The 26,758-nt window shown below is 45.5% G+C and overlaps 1 protein-coding gene across 1 annotated transcript in view; it reads right to left on the reverse strand.

Moving 5' to 3' along the window:
- Positions 1-26,758, reverse strand: part of ACACA (acetyl-CoA carboxylase alpha) — a 114,890-nt gene that overhangs the window by 75,163 nt on the left and 12,969 nt on the right. The window contains 24 exon segments of the mRNA XM_030472174.1: positions 39-152; positions 1,695-1,808; positions 5,721-5,845; positions 7,113-7,201; positions 7,770-7,870; positions 8,451-8,639; positions 9,133-9,279; positions 10,143-10,277; positions 11,633-11,783; positions 12,719-12,864; positions 14,029-14,110; positions 14,371-14,474; positions 14,987-15,137; positions 15,962-16,125; positions 16,414-16,575; positions 18,323-18,493; positions 19,052-19,261; positions 19,759-19,869; positions 20,576-20,682; positions 21,256-21,354; positions 21,995-22,076; positions 22,508-22,617; positions 22,827-22,965; positions 23,568-23,700. Of these exon segments, the coding sequence (XP_030328034.1) occupies positions 39-152; positions 1,695-1,808; positions 5,721-5,845; positions 7,113-7,201; positions 7,770-7,870; positions 8,451-8,639; positions 9,133-9,279; positions 10,143-10,277; positions 11,633-11,783; positions 12,719-12,864; positions 14,029-14,110; positions 14,371-14,474; positions 14,987-15,137; positions 15,962-16,125; positions 16,414-16,575; positions 18,323-18,493; positions 19,052-19,261; positions 19,759-19,869; positions 20,576-20,682; positions 21,256-21,354; positions 21,995-22,076; positions 22,508-22,617; positions 22,827-22,965; positions 23,568-23,700 (3,136 nt within the window).

Consider the following 26,758-nt stretch of genomic DNA (forward strand, 5'->3'; position numbering starts at 1 on the left):
AAAAAGCAGGGAAACAAGGAGAGAAATTTGGTAGCTACCTGCAGGTTCTCAATGCAGAACTGGTGTCCGTACATGTCAATAGCAGACAGGAAGATGGACTCCACCTGGTTGTGACGCAGCTCGTAGGAGGGCAAGTGGGAAGCAATGAGAACCTGGTGAAGAGCACACACAGGGGGTGTCAGTGGAAGGAGTGATGCTGAGCCATTGGCAGGAGGCCGTTACCTCCAGAGCAGCACCAGCCTGCTCCATCCCAGAAGAGGCGGCTGGTTTCTCCTGTGAATTCTGGGGCACCTGGGTGATGCTGCAAACTCTCTCCCCTCCCCAGCCTCATTTGTGTATCTGCTCCGTTCGTATTATTGGCAATTCCCTATGGAGCAAAGGAACAGCTTCAATCAAGTTCCATCAGTGCATGTGATTTAGCACTGCAGAGCTGCAGTCCTGGGGATTGCCTGACCGGCTGTTAATTGGAAAGCAGAGCTGGCAGGCAGCAGCAGCGGGGAGCAGCGCCGGAGCCCGCCTCTGCACAGGAACCAGGACACACTGGTGCCAGGTATTAAATGCCCAACATGAAGGATGCAGAGATAGGAAGGGGAAGCAGCTTGCAGGGGAAAATGAAGTGAAAGAGCAACATAAAGACATAGACAAGGGCGGCAGTACCATCCCCAGCATGCTGCCGAGAGGTTCAATAACTGAACGGTTCAAGGACACAAACACAATCCTGAAGGAAACATAAGGTCACTGAGCAGCTTCAAACACCCCATTCGTTTTCAATAGTCAAGCTCTGAAATAAAAAGGAGTGATCCCCAAAGTGTCAGCTTCCCTGCTTTTAGAATGGAGAGATGGATTGTGGAGTGAGAGGAGTGATCAGACCACAGGGTGGGCATTACCATGAAACAATCATGCCCTCTCGCTCCTTCCTACCTACAGACTAACTGCTAAAGAGGAAGCTCACAATAACATCCAAGTGGATATCTGGCATTCAAATTATTATCTGTACTAGACTCTTGGAATTGACAATATCAAGAGCTTTTCCAATTATTTTCAGGTTAAAAGAGATTGACAAAACGCAACTCAAAGCTAGAAGAAACCTGCAAAAGACCAACACAATTCCTTGCAATAATTCCTTAGTGGTTGCAAGGAACATGTAGCTCTTGTGTAGATTTCTCTCCCTGTTCGGTGCACACCAATTCACAGTTGTGAGGGTGCTGATGAACCCAGATACATGTCCTGGCTGTTCACGGCACAGCTGCCTCCACATTCCAGGCAGCCTGAGCTAGTTGGGTTCACAGATTATATAGGCAAAAGGAACCACAGCAACCACGTATTTCGACTTCCTCTGTCACACAAACTATAGGCTACTCTTGATTAACTCCTACTTGAGCCAGACAAAACCTTTTGAAGGAGGAGAGGCAAAGGAATGTAATCTGCACTTCAAATATGACAGTGGTTGGGAATCCACTGCAATCTTTGTTAGCCTGTCACAATGGTTCCCCATCAGTTAATTCATTTCCCTGTTAAAGCTGCTCACAGTAATCTACTCTTCACATTTGCACAGTAATCAAACTAAACATCAAGAGATATAGACTTTCCAAACGAGAGAGCTCCAAGTGCGAGCAGTCCCTATTGATCTGACCAGCAATGGCACAGCCTGGCTCTCGCAGGGATCAGCTTGGATTCTGAACACGCTCCCTTACCTGCCGCGCTCGCAGGGCCACTTTGGCGTTGGTCGTCTTGCTGAGCTGGGTCAGCTCTGTCAGAATATTAATCAGCTCATCTGTCAAGGTGGGGTCACGGCCACAGAGCTGGTCCTAAACATAAAGGGAACTGAAAATGCTTAGAACAGAGGAAAACCATCTCCCGTCCTCCTGCAGAGGAGTTGAAACCTGAATTACACGCGCACGTGCTGGACCGCATCACCTCTGCAGGTCCCCATCTAAATCACTCTGTAATTCTGTGCTGACAAGGGTACAGGTATTGGGCTTTCAACACTTTTACACATATAAATAAAGCTACAGAGGGAAGAAGGGACTGGCACTGTCACCCATTTTCTTATTTGTAGCATGTGTTGTGGTATCCAAACACATCAGAAATACCGACTTGTCAAAGAAATTGGGGTAAAACATTTTCCCATTACCCAATTCCAGCTTTGCACCAGAAGTCTCCTCTAGCAGCAATGCAAAACCCAGAGTATTTAAGTGTAGTGATATGTCTCATGTTGCATGCAAGGATTAGCAAAGCTTCCACCATGAAAGGTGACCAAACAGAAGGAGTTTAACTGCCAGGAGAACCTCCTGAAGTCCACTTAAAAAACACCCCAAAACCCCCACAACTCCTCAACCAGAAATGGAAGATCCTGTCATTCCCCTAACACGGCTAAGCAAAGCTAGCTAAAACCATGAATGATACCATGTGTTTTTTGACACAGCACAGGAGTGACTCCATTATATTTCTTCTAAACAGAGAATCCTGGCTCTAGGAAGTTCACTAGCTCACTTTACTGTCTAAATTGGATGGATAAACCCATAAAATAGCCTAATTTTCAGTGTTAATTCAAAACTCTTTTGGATTCAGCCATTCAAACAAAAATGCAAGCAGTGAAGACTTTAATCTGGTTTGTTTTCTGAACAGAGCAGGTGCACTCTCATGCACACTTTCTTCCAAAACCAGTTTCAATTCCCATGACTAATCCGACAGTCTTTGACTCTACTGTGGCTCAGTGGCCTCTGAGCCTCTTCCTCCCACTCCCGAAGCTGGAAACCCTCTAGGAGCCTCTAATGTGTTTCTTCTATACAACACTTAACAGCTTTTCTCTTGGTAAATGAATCACAGGAGGAAAATGAGAGATGAAACAGGGATTTGCAACCGGAAAGAGTGCTGATGCCTTAAGGTTTTAAGAGATGTCAAACACATAGAATCCAGAAAAGGCCCTTTGAAGATCCAAGGAATAGGAAGGGGAAAAGGGAAACCTCTGTGCAGCAGGTTAGACTGATAAGCCTACCAGGGAAAACAAACTAAAAACCCAAAAGACAAACAATACAAGTGCCCTAGACTGACTAACAAATTACAGCTCTTGCTACATGTGATTCCAAAGGCAAACAGCTGCTATCTCTTACTGGATTGTTGTCCCCTACTAACCAGTCTTGGGCCAGCAAACATTTCAACATGTATAGGAAGGATGAAGTAGTTCTCATCCTGCTTTAACTGCGTGCTAGCTAAAAAAGGTGAGTGATGGCAGCATAACACTATTGCTAAACCATCCTCAGAGCCCCTTGTTCCTAATGGATTCCCAGGGATACATCAATAACAGCATAAGCACAAAGGTATTTTGACATGACGCTTGCCATGGGAGGACAAACTTAAACCATCCCACAGAAATAGCTTGGCAGCCCCCAAAATGCCACAGCCCACCAAAAGTGTCAGGGGGTCTCTCTAGTGTGTTTTTAAGTTCTTGCAAACTGGGACGTCAACCGTTACTTGAGTAGAAAACATAGAATCATCATAGAATGGTTTGTGTTGGAAGAGACCTCAAAGCTCCTCCAGTTCCAACCCCTGCCCCCGGCAGGGACACCTTCCACTAGAGCAGGTTGCTCCAAGCCCCTGTGTCCAACCTGGCCTTGAACACTGCCAGGGATGGGGCAGCCACAGCTTCTCTGGGCACCCTGTGCCAGCGCCTCAGCACCCTCACAGGGAAGAATTTCTTCCTAGTAATAATTCCTAGGCCAGGAATTGGGAAGTAACTGACAGTGGTGGGCAGAATGGCTGCAGAGGAAGGAAAAGGCTTTGACGCTTCTCTGCATTCCCTGTCTCCCAGCACACACCAACATGAAGACGCAGCATGGCTCAGCCTCCACGACACAGCGCGCACAGAGGTGAAAAACCAGACAAAACAAAGTTTCAGTCCCATTTTAGGCAGAAACAATCAGGATGCCAACAGCAAACTGAAGCAGGGAGCTGGCACCGCGCTGGCTCTGCCTGCGCTGATTGGCAAAGGCAGCAGCAAAGCCTCAAACCAGCTCTTTGACAAGGCCTAACGCCTCCCCGGCACCCCCGTGTAATTACACACTCGAGTGACTGGACTCTGAAGCAAATTGAAGGCCTGAGCTGCGAACAGCTGCCATTTTCTCTCTCCATCACGCCAGCATGATTACTTGAGAAATGAACAGCCCCGGCTCAAAGCTACTCCAGAATTCTCAGAGGAAATATGGCTCCGTGTTCAAATAATGAGATTCTTAAGGCAAGTGTTACTTACAATCACACCACACAGCAGAAAGGGAAAGAAAGGAAAAGAGGAGGACAAAAACAAGGCGGGGGGGGGGGAAAAGGAGAGGCAGGAAGAAAGCAGCAGTTCTACCTCACAAATTGGAATTGAAGAAACCCAGCCTCGGCCTAGCACAATGATGACTCTTTCTGCTTTTGAGAGCTATTTTGGGGATGGATACTCTGGACGGATTTTTGGCAGTAACAGACCACATTGTGTTTGTAAAATAAAATAGAAAACGGAGTGTGGAGAAGAGAGAGATAGTACTGAAATGAGCCTTTAAAAAGCAGGATACCTAGCTGGAGTCTGTCATAGCTAAAATCATCCTGCTTCAAAGCGTTTTGTGGGACAAGGAGTTTTTGAGGGGTTTTATGAAATGTGAAATAAAAGAGACAGGACTCAGCTTGGTTTTTAATTATTTTTTCCTGGGAATGTCATTTACTGGGAGTTTTACTCATCGGTGCGACTGAAGGAGATGAGAACTGAGAGTTTTCATGGAGTAACAAGCCAGAAGATGAGAAAGTGATGGTAGGTGCTGGCATGAGGATTCATTTGTGTTTCTAGGGTGGAATCTATGTCTGTCCAAGAGGAATTCTGACCCCAGGAGACTCCCCATTCCTTTGAAAGCCCCCTGGACACCATCCCAAGGGTCAGAGGCCTGATGTGAAGAGACCAGCTTTGTGCTGAGATACTGAGTCAGATTCCATCATGCAGCCCAGAGTACACTGGTCCAAAAGCACCAGTGCCGGCCTGAGATCAGACTTTCTGAGACCATAACCAGGAAGAAGCCAAGAGACCCACTGCCAAACCTGTAAGACTAAACTACAGCTCATCAGGGAAGAGCATATGAAACTCCTCGGGGGCCTCCATTTGGGCTGGCTCACACCATTCACTGCCAGGAAATCATCCTCATTAGTAGAGAAGGACCATAAAAATGTTGCTATTACAACATCTGCTTTTTGTGCCAGCAGCATATTCCTTTGCTTTGCAAGCAACTCCAGTTTGAGTATCATGAGCTATATAAAGACAGGACCTCTCTGAGGCCCATAAAGATGAAGAAGCAAACTAAACCAAGTATAAAATCACAGCCCCATGTCTGAAAGTTAGCCTCTAGCATTCTCCCAGTGTAAGAGTGAAGTCTGCATCTTTATCTGCCCACAGATGCTCACAAATCACTTGCACAATTAGCCTTCATTGCACTCTCACAGGCAATCAATGCAGGACAGTCAAGAACCAGAAGGTGAACAGACACTGAGCAGGATAGTGTGTCCTGGGTCTCTAACACATGGCTTACTTACATGCCCCAAGAACACATGAAGAAACTCCCCTCTGCTGCCCCTGCTTCTGTAGCTGGAAGGCTTCCATCTTTGAGGAATAGAGCTGTCAATTCAATACCTTTCAAAGCATCAAACACACAACTACAAGAAGCAGCGAATGTCTAGAGCACTGACAGACAACTTACAATGAGCATTGTAACAAGCAGGTTCTTCTTGGTGACCTGAGCATGTGAGAAGATGTAGTTCAACACAGCATTCATATCGCTTTTATTCTCTTCCCGAAGCGTAAAGACGCACTTGTCATAGTGACCTGCAATCAGAAAGGCACATTTTTCCCAGTCTCCACACCCCTGTGTCAAGGAATACACGTTACAAGATGTGTCTTTATTTTTCTCCATACATGTTTTGAGAATCTGCTTTGCATGGTCCACACAACTGTGAGAATAAAGCATTCCTGCCACCACCAGCCCTCAACTGCAAACTGTAATTTAAACATCCTACTCTTGTTAAAACAGTTCCAATATCAAACACCTCCTTTGTGAGCAATTTAAAAGGGAGGAATGAATGGTGAGCTCAGTCTTTCATTCCAATGACAACCAAAATAAAATAACAGCAAAAAGACTTGCACCGTCCTCTACTACCAGCAAATTGAAGTGGAAATGAAGCTGCAGTACTATTAGGCTGATGCAGGTAATGGAGCAGGACAAAAGAAAAGTAGAGTGGAATCTGAACTACCTGTAAGTGCTGGAGCTTCAAAATCACCCAGTGCTCCATTGCCCTCTTGTGCCTGCATACAGCAGTGCAGTGCATTTAGTTCGATTCTGTTTCAGGCTAAGGTTTGTTGTTGGGAACAGCAAACAGCTTCCTGGTGTTTTACTGCAGGTGCAAATAACTCTGGGACCTTTTGGGGGTTCTTTTACTGCACTTGATTTTCTTACCATAGAATTTAATAAACAGGCAAGATAGAAGTAAATAGGGTGGTGAATTTAAACACTTTTTCCATCTCTAGTTTTGCTGCAGATGCTCAGAAATCAGGAAATAAAAGTCAAGCTTCTAATATGAAGCTTCTACATGTGAAATGCCCGAGTGGGGGAACTCTCCAGTGGTGGGCCACTGCTGACAGAGAACTGCTTCAGATCTGAGACAGAAACAGCAGAGACCACATTGTCATACAAAAGTCCTCACTTAGAGGATCATAAACTCACATAGGAGCTATTGTTTTGAAGATTTACAAGGAAAAGGAGCATTGCTGCACTGGAAAAAGGCAAAAGTCACGTTCTGACATGTAAACTGTGCGTAAAGTGACAGGGGACGATGGATATACCAACAGTGGAAAACCAGCAGAACAGACAGCTTTGGGGTCATTTGCTTGTCATTAGCATTATGAACACTTACCACAAAAACTCAAGCTGGACATAAGCTGCTCTACAAACAGGCAGACCTTTAAAAGAAACCCCGTGTAGCTCAGCCTCACTAGAAAGTTAGAGTGGTCTTTATTGAAGGGGGTCCATGTGGACCTTCTGGGACCAAGTGTGGTTCTTTCAGAAATCAAATCCTTGATGTTCTTAGAGACTCACCATGCTGGAACTGGGTCTCCACCTTCAGATACTGACGGAGCAGATCCATCACCACTGCTTTCATGTGCCCCCGAATGCCACTCCGGTACCTGCAGAAGCAAGTAAGTGAAACCTAGCACTGAGTGAGACTGGCCAAGCACAGCTTCTGAACACCCCCAAGTGAATAATGCTCACCACAGTGGCAGAACAAGCCTGTTTGCTTACAGAAAGCAGCATACCTGAAAATCCCCATTGTTATGTGAATCCGTAACTCCTGCCCACTAATGTTGTGGGGTAACAAGGCTCATGTTTTGCACCCAAATGTCCTTTTTCTTCTACAAATACTCAAAACTCTAGACACTGAAAGGTGTAACACACACCAGCAACTTGATGAAATGGCCAAGACATGATCAGTGTAAGGACAGAAGTTAAATCTTTCATATGGCAAAGTGAGAAAAAGGAAGGATGTTTCTGTGTGCTTCACCCAGGCAGCCAGGAGCCACACACATCCTCCTCGCTGTGGACCTGAGGGAAGTATGCAGGCTTATTCCTCGTGATTTAGACTGAGTGTAATAAAACCATATGAATAAAAACAAGCAGGCTCAAGTCTTTCAAGCAGCAGGAAAAAAACCCAATCGACCACCCAACAGTTAGGGGGCAGCCCTGAAAATGGCTCACCTCTGTACCAGCTGCACAATGCTCTGAGTGTTCATGAAGAAGACCTCCCGCTCGGATTTGCGGTTCAAGGTGGCTGCGTGGCTGTCCAGGATATTGGCAATCTGAAAGAGAGCAAGCCCATGAGAGTCCCTGTCCTGGTGGGACAATCTGGCTGAACAACCAGCAGAGAACCTGAGATCTTCCAGACAGGCCAGAGCTCCAGCACACCCCAGCGAAGGACAAAGCCTTATAAAGTGCTAAGGAAGTTAATGGCCTGACAATGATACAGAAATCAATGCACAGTATCATATACTGGAGAAATCATCTTCCAACACCTCAGCACGTGACCAGGCCTCCCTTAGTTGCAATCACTCTTTTTTAAGGTTACGTTGACACTACAAATTGCACTGCAACACATGCACCAGGCAAAAAGCAAATAAGTAAATGCCCGCAAGGCCACGGATATGATTAAACTGCTGCCAAACTGCCTGTTTAAAGCTACACTGAGCAGGGAACACACATCCTGCAGTACAGGCAAAGGAGGCAAGCCTTTAAGCTCAACTGATACAGGTATCTTTCACCATGAAGATCTCATGTTCAAATGCATCCTTCAGGTCCAACTAACCTCCAGATAATTTAAAGGAGCTTTCCCTCCCTCTCTCTTTGCCCCAGCACAAAACTCTATAAAGTGTGGCTGATCACCTGTTGGCTGGGAAACTGGCAAAGGACTGATGTGATGTTGCTGGCATATTGGGCCATCTCCTTCTTGATGGACTTCTCTACATTGGGTGGAATCCGTCCAGAAACACTGGTCATGATGTCCTGAAGCTCCAGCAGAGGTAAAGATGGATCTCTCAGTGTCTTCATTAGTCGCTCAACCCAGCCCTTCACCTGGAGAGAGACAACTCAGTGTAAAGACAAGCATGAAGAAAACAATAAGCAGAAAGAAGAGAGAAAAGACTTTCCCTGGAGGTCTTCTTCAACACTCTTTTATTGCACAGCTAATCCAGGGATTAAGAGAGAGAACTGGGGTAGGTGACACGGCTGCTGTGCTACCTTAAACCAAGAGCTGACTCAGACTCCTCTACTTCTTTCCTCCTCCCTCTAGGACTTCTACCACAGCTGGCTACACACATAGCTCTCATGTACAAGGCTGCAGCCACAAGCAGTAAAGATCAAGCTCAATTCATTGCCTCTGTTTTAGGTGCCACTGATGGGATTCTCCCATCTTACTCTCTGGTGAGACCGACTGGGAGGAAGTCTAAGAAGGAAAACTGCATCAAGGTGGCACTAGCAGGGTAGTGCTGCCCGACTCCTGGTCCTGTGGCTGTGCCGTGCAAACTGGCCAGCCTAACCCTGAACTGAAACAAGAACCAATGGATACCTTGCTGCTGAAGTAGGGCTCTGGCAGGCAGTATCCATTCATCACATTGACCAGGTTATCCAGGACATAATGGAAGATGCGATGGAGTTTCTCGCCTCGAAGCGCTGTGCTCTGGATCTGTGGCAAGGTACCCGTGTGCAGTTCAGCCTGGAAACACAATGAACAGCACAGTTTGTCACTAACCCACCTGCATGGCATCACCCACGGTGGCAACATCCAGTTTACCCTCAACTGGAGACTCAGATTTAACCTGGAGGAATTCCCAGAGTGGAAAATGCACTCGCTTGGGAGACAGAAAGGTTATGAGCTGGATCTCCAACAGTTCCATGTTGTGTACACACACAAAACAAGCTTCCAGCCTCTCTCCCAACTACATCACAGTTGATCTCACTGTTCAGATCCAGGATGACCAAAAATCTTAAAGAAAAGGACAGGAAAAGCCAAGAATTTGGTGTTGACAATCACTTTTCACCCCCTGCACAACAACCTCCCAGAATTTTCAGCTAGCTATTGCTAAAGGAACAGATTCTCTTCCAGTGCCATTAGCTACATCCTGACCTACCATCCCCAAATGAAAACACCTCTTTGCCTTTCACCTTAAAAAAAGGGCCATCCTAGGCTCCTTTTTTGTGTTTCCAGACTTGCTACAATTACTTTCACACTCTTGGAGTTGGGATACTAACTCCTGTCCTCCCAGAGAGGGTCACTTAAAGAAGAACACATGATAAAAAGAAGTTAAATAACCCCCAAAATCCTAGACAGCCACATACCCACAGTACTACTGAGGTAAGAAGAGAACAAGAATATATGTAACTTTATCCTGAATCAGAGAAAGAGAGAATAATCCGAGTCCTAGTCCTCATCTGAGACAAATAAATGGCAAAGTGACAATTCCAGTACACTGCACACATCTGAGATTGGTCCAGTGTACCAAACCATCTCCTACCACTCTCAACATCACTCCCCTATTAAAACCACAACAAACATCTGCGCTTCCTGCAACTTCTCACCTGCTGAACCCTGCTGGGATCATCCAACTGGAGCTTGGCAATCACACAGCCTGGATCCAAGACAGCCCCTGGGCGTTTGACGTAATGGATGCAGCCCGATTCTCCTGCTGTTAGTGTCATCACCATTTTCATTACCTGTAGCAAGGAAAACAGGTTACCCACTCAGCTGCCACGTTCCCCCAGTGGTTCTAGTTTTGTGAGCCAGCAGCCAATGCCCTACCACAGGCAAACCTCCATGAGCACCTTTTGGGTTCAGGCTTTCTCAAAGGCTTAAAAGCACACACACTGGGAATGAAACCCCAGACAATAAAGTGAATGGTAGAACAGAATAACTGGCCACAAACTAGTGCAGCAGGAAGCCATCCTCAGGAATGTCATCTGTTCCATACTGCCTAGACCAACAGGTACTCATGAAGGTCCCACATTCAACACAATGAACAAAGCAGATACAATTTACTGTGGCAATAGAGTTGACTGCACTCTAAAGGCTAGAGGTGAGTGAGGCACTTGCAACAGCTACAGCAACACATCCCCTTCTAGCAGAGGGAACCAGGATTGCTTTCTAGAGGTCACAGGTCTCAGACTGCTCTTCACAGTGATTCTTCCTTACATCAACCATGGAAGCTCTTCTCTTCAGTGTAGAAGGGTTGGGTATGGGGGGAGACGATCTAGTTTTACCATTGGTATACTACACACCACAACTGAGAACACAGGAATTGGTAGGTGGCTCCTTCTTAGCCATGGCTCTGTTGCAGTGTAAAAGCACTTACATAAAATATCTGGATCTCTGGCTTGAAATTTTTCTCCTACACATTGTCCCCAATAGGTTTAATTGCCCCTCTGTCAACACACACCCTCCCCTCCCTCAAATCTGTTTGAGCCATTCACTCCTACACAATCTCTCATGCTTTCCTCACAGTGATGCAGAAACTGTTTACCCTCCTCCTCTCCAAGAGTTAAGTAACTTCCAAGGGAGAAGGGAGGAGTGACACTTATTAACTCATCCAATCAACCTGATAAATGATCAGGTAATCAGAGATCTCTCAATTTGCCACTTAATCTTGTCATATGACTCTGCTTCTGACTCTGTGTCAGTACTCAACAGCGGTCTACAAGTAGACAGTCTTCTTCACCACAGCTATAAAACACAGTACACATGGACACCACTCTACCTCGGTGTCACAGCAAGATCATAATCAGGGTTATGGTTATTTGAGAGAAATTTTGCTTATCACTTGGTATACAGTCATCAGCACTCCAATTTCAGCTGTTAAACTGTTCATTTCTCCCGCACCCCATCAACTCTCACTGCTGATTCCTGTGTCAGCCCAAGTTAAAACACAGACAACATTTGGAAACGAAATACTGTGACTTATCTCTTGTGCTCAGTTCCCAGCTTCAAAGCATTCAACTTCTCAGCCCCCCACACCAGCTTTTGCCTGGGCAGACTCAGCATCTGCAGCCAAGTCAGACCTCTGAGACTCTTTTACCTCTATTTCTGCAAAGCACTGGCCAGCAAACACGTGGCCCCCATCCTCCACCACGTACTGGATAAGCTTCCCAGCGGAAGGTGAGCGCAGAATGGAGGGATCGTTCTCCTTTTCAAACACACAGGTCTTGTTCCCTATAGTGATGCGATACCTGGGAAAGAACGGGACAAATCACTGCAACAGAATTTCTTGGGGAAAGCATGGAAAGGGGAAAATCTATTCTCTCTTTCCCTATTCTAAAGAAAAACACCTCAACCAGCTCTTCCGAGCTGAAAGGCACAGCCCTGCATAAGATAGTTCCGATTAACCGTATCAAACCAGGACTATGAAAGCCAGGGATCAGAAACCAGACACAACAGCCCTTAGCTAGGTTGTTTGTGTGTTACTTTTGTGCTGCTTCTCCACCAACAGGCACCCCTCTCTGCCAGAACCAGAACAAAGGAAGTTCCAGATTTCATATAAACAAAGCCTGATGTTAGTGGAGATGACACTTGCCACACGTAACACACAACACATGCACCAAACTGCCCATGCAAAATCATCTTGTGTACAGTACAAAGCTGAAGAGAGCCGAAGAGTTATCCAAACTCTCCTTGTGCTCCTGATCAGATTAGTCACATTTATTACAGGAAAGAAGCCAGCAGAGGGGGCAGTGGTGCATGTTCTAAAAGGTGAAGATTTACAAACCTTGTGGCTATGATCCCTGCCGGGAGTTTTTTGAGGGAATGCACTGAAATAGTAAATCTTGGGTCTGTTCCTGAGGCAGTTGTGGGGTTTCAAGGATTTTAAAGATTTTCATGTTCTGGTTTTTGTTTGGGTTTTTTTTCTTCATAATCCAAAAGGGCACTTTTAAAGAACCAGCAGCAGAATACGGACTCCACACTGGCGCACATCCAGATCTTTGCTCTAACAGTAGCCAAGATCTGCTCTTCAGGTGAAGGCAACTTCTCCCTTTAAGCTCATCCATGCTATACCTAGTAACCTCTTCCTAGGAGAGAATTCCATTCCCAACTGATGTATAAAGTTACAAGTACACCTAATTCTGGCTTCTATGCAAATTAACCAGTGATCTTTACAGGTTGCTACCTGTCCACTTCTTCTTTCATGTAGGTAGTATAGCTGCTACCATCGTAAGACAGGAGCAGCCCTCCATCACTCAGCCGATGCACGTCCACCTCCACACAGGAGCTGTTCATGATCACCACGTAGGAATTGGGAGACTGTCGGGTCACCTGCAGGTGCACGAGAACAGCATGGAGCCCATGAAACAAACCCAGCACTCAGAGTGCCTTGGTGGTCACAACAGACAGCACTCAGAGTGCCTTGGTGGTCACAACAGACAGAGTTTGCCAAGCACTCCAACAGTGGGAATTGAAGAAGGGGAACAGAGCCATTTGTTCTTGTGTTAGATGGGAAGAGCATAAGAATTTGGGATCACAAAGCCAAGCATTTAGCAGCCTAGAGATGCCAGAACTGATGCTGTCCATGAATCTTGATTTAATCTTTTCACACCTATGCATTAATAGTACAGGTTTGATTATGCAATCATATACCATTTCTTCACCCTGATCTATGTACAAGGCACAGTCATGTACTAATATTGCCTAACGAATGAGAGAAGTAACGAAAAAGAGATTGTCTCATGGAGAAAGGAGCTAAAGCTCTCCCTGGAGAAAGGGATCCTACCACAGCCTCTGCCACAGACCTCCTGCTTGAAGCTGGGTAAATACTTAAAGCATCCTTTAGTGCTGTTCAGTGCCTCTCACCAAAGAGGTGCCAAAATACAATCATGGAGGTGAAGGGGTGCAGAATGTTTATAGCTGCAAAAAGCAGTATATGGTCTTATCATTGAAAACTTCACTGTAACAGATTTGCCCAAGGAAGCTCATTAAGATTGCACAGGCAGTCTAATATTTCCTAACTCCTGTACACTTGGTTTTGAAACCTCTAAACAGTATTTCTAACACGGTCTTTTTGCACGCAGCAAAGAAAAAGCACCACTAAAGGGAAAAATTACTACAGATTCTGTCGTGCTGATGAAACTGGGCTCAAACACCAACAGAATAGATCTGCACATTCAGAGATATCCATTGAAAGTTTTGGTCAACCAACAGGCAGTATTCTTTGCCAATAACAAAGTTTTCTTCACCCTATGCAGAGCATTTCTTGACCCTGAAAGATTAAAACATTTACAGAGCTATTGCAATGGAAAGCATGATGGGATATTGTCATAATGGAGATTGTACTGATTTCCCAACCCCGCTAAAGCAGAGAAAATAAACTCTGCACAGATTTAATTCCAGTAATTACACATATTACAAAGAGTAAGCCAGAGCAGCACAGACATTCCCAAGCAAAAGAGGCAAGAGGGTGGGTTTCCACACTGGGCATCATACCTTCAGCACATACTTCCGTCCTTCATAGATGAGTTCCACATCCACAGTGTTCAGCAGTGTGTGAGCAGGCAGGACTTGGCCCCTTGAAAGTGAAGTACAAAACAAAACTGGTCTTTCAGAAGCCACCAAATGGCTACCAGGGGCCCAAGCAGGTTCAAGGATGTATGCAAGAGCTTGGAAAACAGTAGCAGAGAGATGGGAGCAAGCTTTTAAACCATCTCTTCTTAGGAAGAGTCTGGTGGAGAACAGTCAGCAGACAACAAGCTCTGTGTATTTCTGCAATGTACCTGAACCAAACTTGTAAATCCCAGCTAATGACTATTGGCTTCTCAGCGATTTTACCTTTCTAGGGAGTGCAGGAAGTTGGAGACGCTGTTTCGGAAGCTCACATCAGCCACGTGCAGAGCTCCACACACCACTCCCAGCATGGTATCAGGCCTTTCAGCCTAGAAAGGAAGGGTACACAACACCATTACATCTCCTTTAGCTTCAGTCCATTCTGGACACCCACTTGCAGAAACAGTAATCTCAGCTTGATTTCTGGTTCCCGGCCAACCTCTCTTAACTGCTGAGGCACCCATGCAAATCCAAATAGAAGCAATTACAAACAGAAGTAATTAGATCTGTAACTCCGTAGAAGGAAGCCACATGTTTGAATTCCTGGATCACGCCTTGAGGCTCCACCTATATTTCCAATAAATCTGTCCCAAACTGCAAACCAAAATACCAGCCTTAATTCCCACGTACACTAAGATGCTTTTCTGGTCAACCTCAAGATAGTTGAGTAGTCATTTGATATAAGTAAGAATTAAGGTCAATTAAAATATTTATTTAGAAAACAGCAAGTCGAAAACAACCACTCCTAAATCCTTATCCTCTTGCAACGAGCATGCACCAAGCCTCACATCCCCTTTCCCTTCTCTCTCCAATTTGCAGTCTGTCAAGGAAGCAGCTGTACCTGAACTTTCTCAGCAATAAGCCGATCCAACCAGCCCGTGTCAATGCGGTTCTGCTGGAAGCTTTCTGTTTCCAGGAGTTTAATCAAGTATTCCACAGTGGTTCGGAAATCCCCTCGGATGGATAGCTCCTTCAAGGCCACTACCATGTTTCTGAAAGAGAAAAAAAGCCACCCTATTATCTATCCCACACTGACAGCAACGATGTGCAAACCAGTAACTCTAGGCAGTTCACCCCTGTGAGCTGCTGGGAAAAAACAGTCTGAAGGTAACAGCACAAGAGCACTTGCACTGGAGCAAGATCCTACATGACAAGCTTGGGAATGAAAGAATATTGATTTCCTTCAATCTGCTGCAGGTGTGAGCAAGAGTAGCTCAGCCAGCCAAGCTATAAATGAGGCATTCCCACTATTACCATCTAGGTATCTATCACCACATCAGAAGCGTATAGAAGACAGAAAGATGTGGCCTCCACCCCACACAGAATGACAGAGAGAAAAAGCTTTGGATGCAAAAGGAGCACAGATGACAGGGCAGACAGTCCTGTCTTGTGACTGCATGCTTCATCATTCCACATGAGCAAAGGACGCTCAGTGGTTTATAAACTACTATAAGGCACTGGCCTAACAAGTTATCAGTGTTTGTCCTGTTAGAAACCTTCCACCCAAATGCTTTCCAAGAACTTCAGCACGATAGTAGCTGCATCATATCCCAGCAGTATGTACACAAGGCAGGAATGAAACAGAAAGGAAAAAAATAAACTAAGCAAAAAGTGTAGAAAGGAAGGTGCAACACAGTGGAACTGCAAAGCGAGACAGGATGAGCAGCCTGACCATGATGTGGGAAACAAGGTAAAGAGAGGGAAACTTCTCTTCGAATTCCTACAAGTAAGGAGTCTTGTTTTCCCATGGCATTTTGGATCGAAGAGGACAAAACCAAGCACTTGCCAAGGTTCTCCCACTTTTCTGGCTACTTACGAGATGGCTTCTTCCCGGTTTTCTCCCCAGGAGAAGCAGTGACCAAATTGGGAATCAGCAAACTCATGAAGCCCTCCTGCAGCAGCAACACTGAAATAGCCCCAGACATTCTTATTGCTGCGGAAGTTCAGTTCTTGAACTGTTCCAGAACTGGGCTTAAATCCCTGTAAAGACAGACAGACATTGCTATACATCCTAAAGAAAAAGTAAATAATCCAGAATTAGGGAAGCAATTAAGAGTTCTGAAGGCCAGAGCACGTTTCTGTGCTGCAACATCACATATACACAAATCAGTTCAGGCTGTGTCTACAGAACCATCAAGCTAAGTGAGATGAAGGAGGAGTCTTATATTTGCTGCCAAAATGTTCAGGAGCAGCAGCAGGGATTGAACCTTGGCGCAAAGGCCACAGGTCTCAGAGCGTGATCAGTAACTACGAGTTTAAAGCACTCACCTCATCAGGATTCTCACTGGTGATACGTGCAGCGATGACATGGCCGCGGGGACAGGGGACATGGGCTGAGTTCTCAAAGTCAATAGCTGCATCTCCCCATGGAGAAACACCATACATCATTCGGATATCCTTGATCCTGTGGAGGGGAATCCCCATGGCAATCTAAGGAAAAATGTAAAAATATAAATAAACTAATAATTGTGATTATGCTAATAACAATAATAAAGCACCACTAAGTAAGTTTCCCTCCTCACTAAGAGCGCCTGTTCCTTGTGGAATTAATTCCCCCAACTCTCTGCAGAAGCTGATGCTGCAGTTCCAGTAGAGCAGACACACACGTGTGCCTGTTTTCTGATATGAGCCTTCTCCATTGACACAACTTGGAATGCTCATAGTTCTCAGGACAACTGAGCCCTTCAGCCAGTATTTTCCACTGGCTGATTGAAAGGCTCTAGAGAAAGCTGGCCAGTGCTGGCTCAGCCAAGGATGGGCACACACGAGGCCTGTTATACTAAGGTCCTCATGAGACAGAAGGCTCCTGACAACTTGTTTCACAAAATAATTTCAGTGCTTAAAGTTGAACTAGTCATAGAATCCCAGACTGGTTTGGGTTGGAAAGGACCTTAAGATAATCCAGTTCCAACCTCCTGCCATAGGCAGGGACACCTTCCACTAGAGCAGGTTGCTCCAAGCCCCTGTGTCCAACCTGACCTTGAACACTGCCAGGGATAGAGCATCACATCTCCCTTGGTCAGCCTGTTCCAGTGCCCCACCACCCTCACAGTAAAGAACTTCTTCGTTATAGCCAACCTAAATCTCCCCTGTTTAAGTTTAAACGCACTCCTCCTTGTCCTATTGCTATAGCCCCTAATGAAGAGTCCCTCCTCAGCATCCTTGTAGCCCCCTTCAGACACTGGAAGCTGCTCTGAGGTCTCCACACAGCTTCTCTTCTCCAGGCTGAACAGCCCCAATTTTCTCTGTCTTCATACGGGAGGTGCTCCAGCCCTGATCAGACTCGTGGCCTCCTCTGGACTTGCTCCAACAGCTCCATGTCCTTCTTATGTTGAGGACACCAGAACTGCACACAGTGCTGCAAGTGGAGTCTCACGTGAGCAGAGTAGAGGAGCAGGATCAACTCCTTTGACCTACAAGTCTTGGGTAAAGCCTGTTGAGACAAGCTTTCTTACACACAACATCTCCTTAAACCAGTTTTCCTGCCTCTATGTTTTACTCCTCTATTGCTTCTCTTCACACTCTTTTTAACTGAAGGTCTACCTGAGCAGTCCAGAAGAAACAACTAGAAAATAACTTCTCTTTGCTTTCCAAATCAGAAAGAGCCAAACAGCAGCGCCATAACTTAGTGAACCTGTTGTAACAGGAGGGATCTATATATATAGATATAGATATGTATCTAGAGATATATATAGATACGTATACCTATAGATATATCTATATATCTCTCTCTCTATATATATACACACACATATACATATATACACACATATATATAGGAATACTGAACAAAGCTTTGCTCCAGCCATAAAAGATTAACCCCAAGCTGAGAAAGTACCAAAATGGGTCTTTGAATTACTGGGCATTTTGTAGAGGAGGAAATGTGGACAAGTCATGTGTCACCTATCTGCACATGTGGATATAGGCCATATTTAGGAAAGCTCTCTAACACTTGGCTTTATATTCTCTCCTCTATCAGTACCACAATCTACTCATCTGCACAATGTGAGTTTGTGATCTGGTTTTAACACAGAACTATGACTCAGACAACAATCCACCCCCCTGTTTATAATAAAAAAAGCCTTCAGCAGAACAGGTTTTTCATGCTTGGGCCTCTTCATACAGCTTGAGCACTTCTGAAAGCCTCCAGGAGCCAGGGCCTTGGCACTTGACCCACCTGGAGCTGTGCTGCAGGCAGATTGACATCAGCCACCATCTCCGTGCAGGGGTGCTCCACTTGCAGGCGGGGATTCAACTCCAGAAAGTAGAAACTGCCATCCTGGCTGTACAGGTATTCCACAGTGCCCGCGCTCACGTATCCCACCATTTTGGCAAGCTTCACCGCACACTAGGAGACAGGAAAAAGGAGTATTTCATTTCCAGGCCCTGCACTCAGTTACTGTGCTCTGTTCATCCATTCCTCCCACTTCAGACTTTTTGGTCGGCATTCTGAAACATCCAAAAAGCTTGTAACAGGCCTCAGAACTGCTAAAAGAAAAGCAGGTGGCACAGAAGCTTTGATTTACAGGTTATTTCATCTACAATTTACAGTAGGCAGAGTTTGAAGCAAATATTTATTACTCAGCATCAAACAATTCATGTAACTCCCACAGCTTGCTTTTAATATGATGGCTGTGGAGCTGCCTTCAAAAATGCATGTACCCCCAAAATAGGAGAGAAGTGTGTTTATTGTCATATTACAGGGTATTAAATTATTGTCATATTATTGCCATGGTGGATTTAGTTAGTTTTGGAATGCCCACACTAACCAGTGTGGGACACACAACCTTATACTGCTCCTTTAAAAGATTCAAGAGTGCAAAACTCTTGGTGATGCCAAAAAAACTAAGTCCTGCCTGTTTCTGGAGTCTCCCAAAGCAAAGAGAACGTGCAGAGCCACCCTCACCTGCTCCATGTGCTCAAACACCACCGAAGTTGCAATAGAAGCAGGTGCTTCCTCAATAATCTTCTGGTGCCTGCGCTGCACGGAGCAATCCCGGCCAAAGAGAGAGATGGCATTGCCATACTGATCCGCCAGGATCTGCACCTCCAGGTGCCGGGATTGCTTGGCCAGTCTCATCACAAAGATTGGAGAGCCTGGGACTTCAGCTTGAACCTACAGCACAGACAACACACAAATAACACGGATCATTTTTTGTAAACACCTTACTCACAATCATCCCAATTGATTTTTTAAGCAAGGAACATCTGTAACGTTTCCCCTGGGCCACCTAAGGCTGAAAATACCCTTTGTTCACTTGTATACAACTACAGCACCATTTCCTTTCCTCTCAGCTTTCCTAAATAACCCACAAGCTAAAGCAGGCTCATGCCCCTCAACATTCCCGAGTTACACTGCTCATGCCCTCCATTACTTGGATTTATTCAGCATCTCCAGTGATGTTTGGGCATTTGACAACTGTATTGGATATGCAGATAGAGTGAAATCCTACCAACATACAGAGCAAAGAAAGCATGAACTTATGATTCAAAGCAGGCTCTGACACATAATGCAGTCTTCTTCAGCTCTTTAATGTTTCTGATACAGAGGTCTCACTATCACCCAACCTGAACATTCAGAACAAGACAGCACAAATCAATGGGAAAAGTTACCTGTCTGAACAGGTTGGGGAAGTCATCTGCACTGTTAACCTTCCTAATTCCTTTTCCTCCTCCTCCTTCAGAAGCCTTGATCATGACAGGGTAGCCGACCTCCTCAGCAGCCTGACCAAGATGGGCAGAAAAACATGGGTAAGTACAAAAAGGTTGAAAAGATCTTTATTTTCCTGTTGATTTGTGTCCAAGCTCCCATGCCTGACTATTTAGTAACCAAGACATGACTGGGATAGAAAGCAAATACCCCAGTTTGAGAGGATGCCTGTAGTTGGAAAAAGGAGCAGTGCTTTTGTGACTCTTGCCTCTCAAAGTGATCACAATCTTCTGTCATTAAATTTATAAACTCACAGAAAAGCTTTTGTAAAACACGGGAAGTCATTACACTGGGTAACACAAAAATCATGTACCCACCCCCCCTCATCAGAAAGGAAAACTCCTAAACCCTGTATTGTGCCAGGAATATTTCTTATTCTAGAAATCAGCCTCAAAGTAAAACTCAACAAAAGATGAGATCAAGTGTGAGGTCATGGGTCGTTATTAAAAATACCTTCTTCCTGCATTAACCAAAAACCAGATGAGAGCCCCTAACGAAATACAACTTTGGTTCCATATTTTGTCTGTCTCCTAATTCCCCACCTCATTCTGCAGGCTGGGCCCGTGCGAAAGATCACTTTCCAGATCCCAAGACTCAGCTCTGTGAGGCTGACAGCCTAGTTCTAGTTTGTCCTCCCACTACGAATACATCAAACCTCTAACTCTCTCCAGGTGTGCACACAGCAAGACCTCAAATACCTCCAGAACACCAGCCACCCACCCGCAGTCCATCGTCCACGTCTTTCACGTAGCCTTTTGCATACAGCTCCTGGGGAACATTCAGGATACGCTTCTGAAGATCATTCTCCTGCCAGTCCACTCGAAGACCTGAAATAAAAAGCAGCATCTTCTTAGCTCGTGAGAACTAAGGCTCAGTGAGAACCCACACAGCAGACATTAGTGAAACAAACAGCAGTCAAACACAGTCACAGCACAAACCAACCAGTTCCACATGAACTGGTCTGGAGGCATTTATGAAAGCGAGAATGCAGAATGTAAAGGGACATTTCTGCTTTCTGGGGAGCAGATCCAACAAATTATATCCTCCTTCATTTCCCCTGTGCAATTCTGTTGTGATTTACAGTCTTTTCAAACTGCATAGCACTTCCATGGAAGCAGAGGATTGGCTGTGTGCTCCAAAACTACACATTCCATGCTAGAAGACTGCAGAAATTCCAGATGTTACAGCTGTGCTGTTAGACCTACAGCCCGTTTCACGACGTGTAAATTCTACCTGGCATACCCATACATACCCTAGTGTCTAAGCCTCAGATAACACAGATTTGAAATTCTAAACAGATGGAACGTCTTTTTGTGCAGAGACACTTCCTGAAGCTTAGATGTGGTGAAGAAAAAATTACTGGAATGATCACGATAAACACGTGGCAGTTTCCTTCTTACCACTGCCACTCCAAGGAAGAGTTGGAATGCCAGCAGTCTGAGCCACTATCGAAGAAGCAATTTTATCTCCTAAGGCCCACATTGCTTGGCTTGGAGGACCTGCAAAGAGCAGAAACAACACATGAGAAACACAAGAGATAGCAGACATTAGGCAAACGTCCAGAAGTCTAATCTAGGTTTCATGCCTATCTTTAGCTTTAAACATCGCACGTGTCCAAAACCTTATCTCACATGCAGATTCATGTGGTTCAGGGGATGAGGCTTCCTGCACCAAACTTCTCCAGCACTTGGTTAACTACACTGCTAACTACATCACAAACTTCACGTACTGTCCATGTAAAACTCCACTCTTTCCATAAACCCTAACTACAAACACCCTCTTCAAAATGACAACAGGGACATTCAGCTTGGGAAACAAGCAACTTTAACAGGAATCTTTTCTGATTTTGTATCCACAATATTCAAAGGTATGTTGGAGAACTTGCCAATTCTCCCATACAAGGACTAATTCCCAGCATATGTCCAAACCCTGTCTGTTTTCATTAGCCTCAATGACTGGTAACAGACTACACATTAGACAGCATAGTGTGTTGCTCTGACTACTGTAAAGAACATATCATCCACCTTGCACTTGTAAACCATACCTCATGGCTCTCTTTTAGACTCAGGATTTTCTCCCATTAAGCCTTCCCACCTTAAAATAAGGACTAGACCTTAGATCAGAAGTGTATATCCTCACCCATGAAAGCAATCCCATTTTTGTGGAGAAGCTCTGGTAGTTTAGGGTTCTCAGATGCATGGCCCCAGCCAGCCCACACAGCCTGCAGAAGAAAACAGCATGATTCACTCTGTGTTTTAGGATAATAAGTGGAAATAGGAAGCATACAGATATTTGAAGTCTTTCTTTTCCCCACTGGAAACAGCCTCATAACATCCATAAGACAGACCAGTCCCCTGAACTACACAGTATGTTTAGTTTGAAGAGCTAGTGCCTTGCATCTTGTAGACAAGTCAAAGAAGGCTGCTGCAGGAAGCTGCTGAAGAGCAACTAAGTGCAGGGAAGCAAAAGGGTGAAGGGAACCTTCCACCTCCTGCAGATATTCATGCTGGGAAATCCACTGCATTGTAATAAGCATTGTGCCTTTTGGTGCTAGCATAGGTCTGTGATTTCAATTTCTTTGACCTTTCTCCCCAGGAAGAAGACTGCTTAGTGTCACCTCCTGTTTTGAGAACTCCCTCTGACACTTCTCACCTGCACAGGAATCCGCTTTGCAATATCAAGAATAAGCTCCACATTTGCATAGTTGTTATTGTTTGGTCCTCCTGGAACTGGGACGTAGTGATCTGCCATCTTAATATACTCTGCAAACACAAAGAAGGGCTCTTTTAGCTTGCAAACCTAAACAGGACTTGGTCAAAAATTCCCTAAATCTAGAGCACTGGAAGTACTTCATCTCCTCCCAGAAGAATCAGTTATTTGGCAGAATGGTACGTGATGCATGGACAAACATTGAACTTCTTGTGGGCACAGAGGTCTGTGTGAGGAGGGGGTTGTGACCTTCACAACTCACCTGCATTTGCTTTCAGATCCTCAGGAGTCACCATGACAACAAATCTGATGGCCCGCTCGTTTCGGAACATCTCGTAGGACCACCGGCGGATGGACCTCATGCACTTCACCGCTGCAATGCCATTATTTGCTATCAGCACCTGAGCAGGTGAGAAGCAGGAATGAAAGAGAGTCTAAATAGCACCAAATGATAATGAAAACAGTTCTCTACAGACTGTTTGTCCAATTCTGGGCCTGTACAGTTTCGTTGGGCAGCATTCAATTCAGCAAGAACATTTAATGGCCCATCAGTCAATTTAGAAATGGTTTCTTGCTTGACCATAAAGACTTTAATGTATTATGTTTTGTTTGGATTAAAGAGCAGAAGGACACATGAGAACAGGCCTAACAAGTACCTAAAACTTCTAACACTTGAAAAGAGCAGACCTCATCCATTAAATGATTCCATATTTTTAAATGCATTTCTCAGTGTTTTTCCAGTCTACTTTTGTTATAGCTTCCCATAAATCCTTCCGTATCCACAGAAGTGCTCAAGCTCACTCAAATTTTTCCCCTGTCACACTAAGCTAAAACAATGGGATGTTTATCACATAGAAAACAAAATGGGAACACAATGGTTACAGGCAGAAGGACAACTTTCAGGTTTTGGTATCAGCAATGTACAGCCTTCTAGAGAGACATCCTAGCTCAAGAGAAGGGAACACAATGCAATATGCTGAAGAGAAAAAGGTCGATAATTTACCTTTTCAATAACCTTATTCCCTCCAAACCGAGTAACAAATTCTGCTGGGGAAGCCACAGTGAAATCCCGCTGCACATCAACCTTCTTCCTGTCCCGGCCTTGCTTTACAAGGTGTAAACCAGACATACTGGGCCTAGGGAAATTGTGGGAGACAGAAAAAGGCAACTTGGCAGTGCAGATGTACACGGATCATTTGTAAAGCTTCCCTTGGTCACATTCCCCAAGTAGAGAAGCAGAATCACCCCTTGCCTCCAGGCCACCAGGACCTGGTATTCAGCTTTTACAGAGACAACTGGTTAGGAAGGAGGGATGAACAGTGGGAAGGTATTTAAAAAACAACTCAATGCTTTGGGAAGACCCAAGAGCAACCAAGGTGGTCGGTGCCATGGGAGCGGCTGTGCCACTGCAGCATCAGTTGCCAGACGGGCCCTGCTGGCTGCCCTTGGGCCACGAGAAACCCTGCCCTGATCAGGGACCTCTGCCCTCATCAGCTGCTGGAGAGCTGCTACTATTGAGCAACTCTCTTGGGAAGGCATGATGGGAAAACCAATCCAAGGACAAGCCAAGCTATGTGCAGCATCTAGAGATCTCGTTTTATAAGCACAGTCACCAAGCTCAGGTAGCTGAGAGCTGTAACTGAGGTTCACTGCCCTACATGAGGTTTGGAGCATCCTGGCTGGACTGAGCTGCTGTTAGAGGCGCTTGGTGACAGCCTGAGAGGAAACAGGCAGATTCCCCCCCACTTTCCCCCATAAACATGTTATGGCCTATGAAGGTTTACCCATGTGGAATGCAGACCCTCCTTTACGCTCCATCAGTAACATGTGTTTTGACTAAAAAATCTGATGAAAGAAGCCCTCATCAAACTGTAGCAAGTTTAACTCCAGATTCTTCTCTTACCCATGTTTCCTCTGAACGACCACGGTGCTACCACAGCCTACACCTTGCAGTACACATTAACAAGGAGGATCTTGACCCATGTCATGCAGTACAACATACTCAAAAAGCTATGTGCAAAATTTGGTATAGCCAACCAAGAACTGTATGAGAAGGAAAGGTGACCTTTTCAGGTAAGGCAAGATCAGTGCCCAGATCTGACCATAAAGATATGCTCATCCACCCCACACAGGAGGAAGCAGATTCCTCCCTTCTTCTGTGGCAAACCCTGACTTTGTGAGGATTTCCAGAACCACAAGAAAGCAGCCCTTGAAACTCAGACACACCAATCTTTCTCTCCCATGAGAAACGGCCATGCCTGACTTCAAGTTACAGACTTGGTATAAGTGAAAACCTGTTCTATGCACAGTGAAAGAGGCCCGGAAGCCAAGAGCGGGAGAAGGTAACAGGAAAACACGATCAGCAGGGTGATTTTAAAGCATGCTGCAAAAGCAGATGCCTGTCTCCCAGTGAAATTGTGGGACATTCAAAAGGCTGCACACCCGGTCCAGTAACCTGCCTCAAAGAAGAGCTGCGAGCTGACACGCAGAGAAGAGCACAGACCAAGTGAAGTGTGCAGAGCCTCTCCCCTGTATCACTTTCCCTTCTTCCAGCAACTGCACCTTCAGACACAGACACTGTCAATGAACTTAAAGCTTGTCCCCATCAGCAAGAGTTCACAGACTGCTGTAATAAGCTCAGGAATTCAAGGAGAGGAGCTAACAGGCAAGAAAAAGAGGAAAGGTGCAGTTAAGGTTGAATTTCTACTAAATTTGTGTGTTTAAAAAGGGTCAGACTCTATGACAAGGAGCACAGTCCAACAAGTGAGACAGGTTTATTCGTTGCAGGTTTATCAAAATCTTGGGGTCAGAATCTGTGAACACACACGAATAGGAACTATCCTGCCTGTAGTAATTTCTACTGTACACGTAAAGATACTGCTCCAGCTAAAATGTCCAAAGAACCAGAGGTTCATCATCCAGGATAATGCACAAACACTCGTTTATAAGCAAGTAGAGTTCAGTCTAGTTTGTGGCAGCAAGCATACCAAGAACATTTAAGTTTATTTACTAATAACCACAGGCTGCACATTGTGTCAAAACAGGAGAGATGATTCTTTTTCTGTAGGGTAAGATGAGGCAGAAGTTGGGCAGCACATTAAAAAGAACACTGAGCTCTAAACAAAACAGAACAAATGCTGAGCTGGTAACAGCCATCCCTCCTAATCACCAGCTCACAACTGCTGTGTTTTGTTAGGCAAGAACTTCCAAAACACCCATCTATCCTCTAGAGTTTACAGAAACAGAAGTCATGCAAAATCTCCAACTCTTTTAACACCGACTCCCTCACTAAGACATATTCAAGCATCCTATGATTCTATTCCATCCTGCTTGCAGACTGCACGCGCAGACACCTCACAGTAACTGGCAGGGTTTCAAAGGATGAAACGAACATGGACAAACAGCAGCTGCATTCCCAGTGCGGAGTGCCCAGCTGCCTCAGCCCAGCAGAGCCGCTGCTCCGAGGGGACACTCACATCTCTAAGTCTTACCTTTGCAGCATGTGATATCTCATTTCCTGACTCTGCTCTGCAGAATCTTCCATGCTGTCTCACTGAGGGAATTAACAGACTTCGGGCTCACTTATGACTCCTCTGGTGCAGCTGCTGCTATTTGATTCTGTCAGTCCTGCAGCTCAAACCCCCGCAGGAGAAAGCTGCAAAGAGCCTCTTGCGCTCGTGCAGTTCTCCTTGAAGCCGCAGCGCTCCCCAGATTGCTTCGCTCTTATAACCTTTGTCCCTTGCTTTCCACCACCCCTCTCTGTGCGTGAGCCACTCTCCCGTGACGCAGCACGCACAGCGAGGGTAGCAGCTTCCCCCCTCTGCATTCGGAGGAAAGCAGCTAATCAGGAAAGAGAGAAAATGATCTACAGGTTACGCAAGCAGGCTTAACGCCCAGCACCGCGGCTGCGGCTCCGGGGATGCGCGGCAGCTCCTCCAGGCAGCGGTGAGCCCCAGCTCCTGCTCCCCACAGCGGAGGTCATGCAAGGAAGCAGAGCCCACAGAGTGACCTCAAGTGCTCCATCAGCATCCGGAGAAACCAACACACCTACACGGGAGCATGCACCTCGCTCTGCAAGACCAAAGGAGCAGCACACGGGCTGGTCTGCCCAAAGAATTCAATCCACACGTAAGGTTTAATCGCAGAGTTTCAGGAGGGGTGGGGAGGTGGGAAGGAAAGCAATTCCGGAGGTGC

This window comes from Strigops habroptila (assembly GCF_004027225.2).
Source record: "Strigops habroptila isolate Jane chromosome 13 unlocalized genomic scaffold, bStrHab1.2.pri S16, whole genome shotgun sequence".
Taxonomy (NCBI): domain Eukaryota; kingdom Metazoa; phylum Chordata; class Aves; order Psittaciformes; family Psittacidae; genus Strigops; species Strigops habroptila.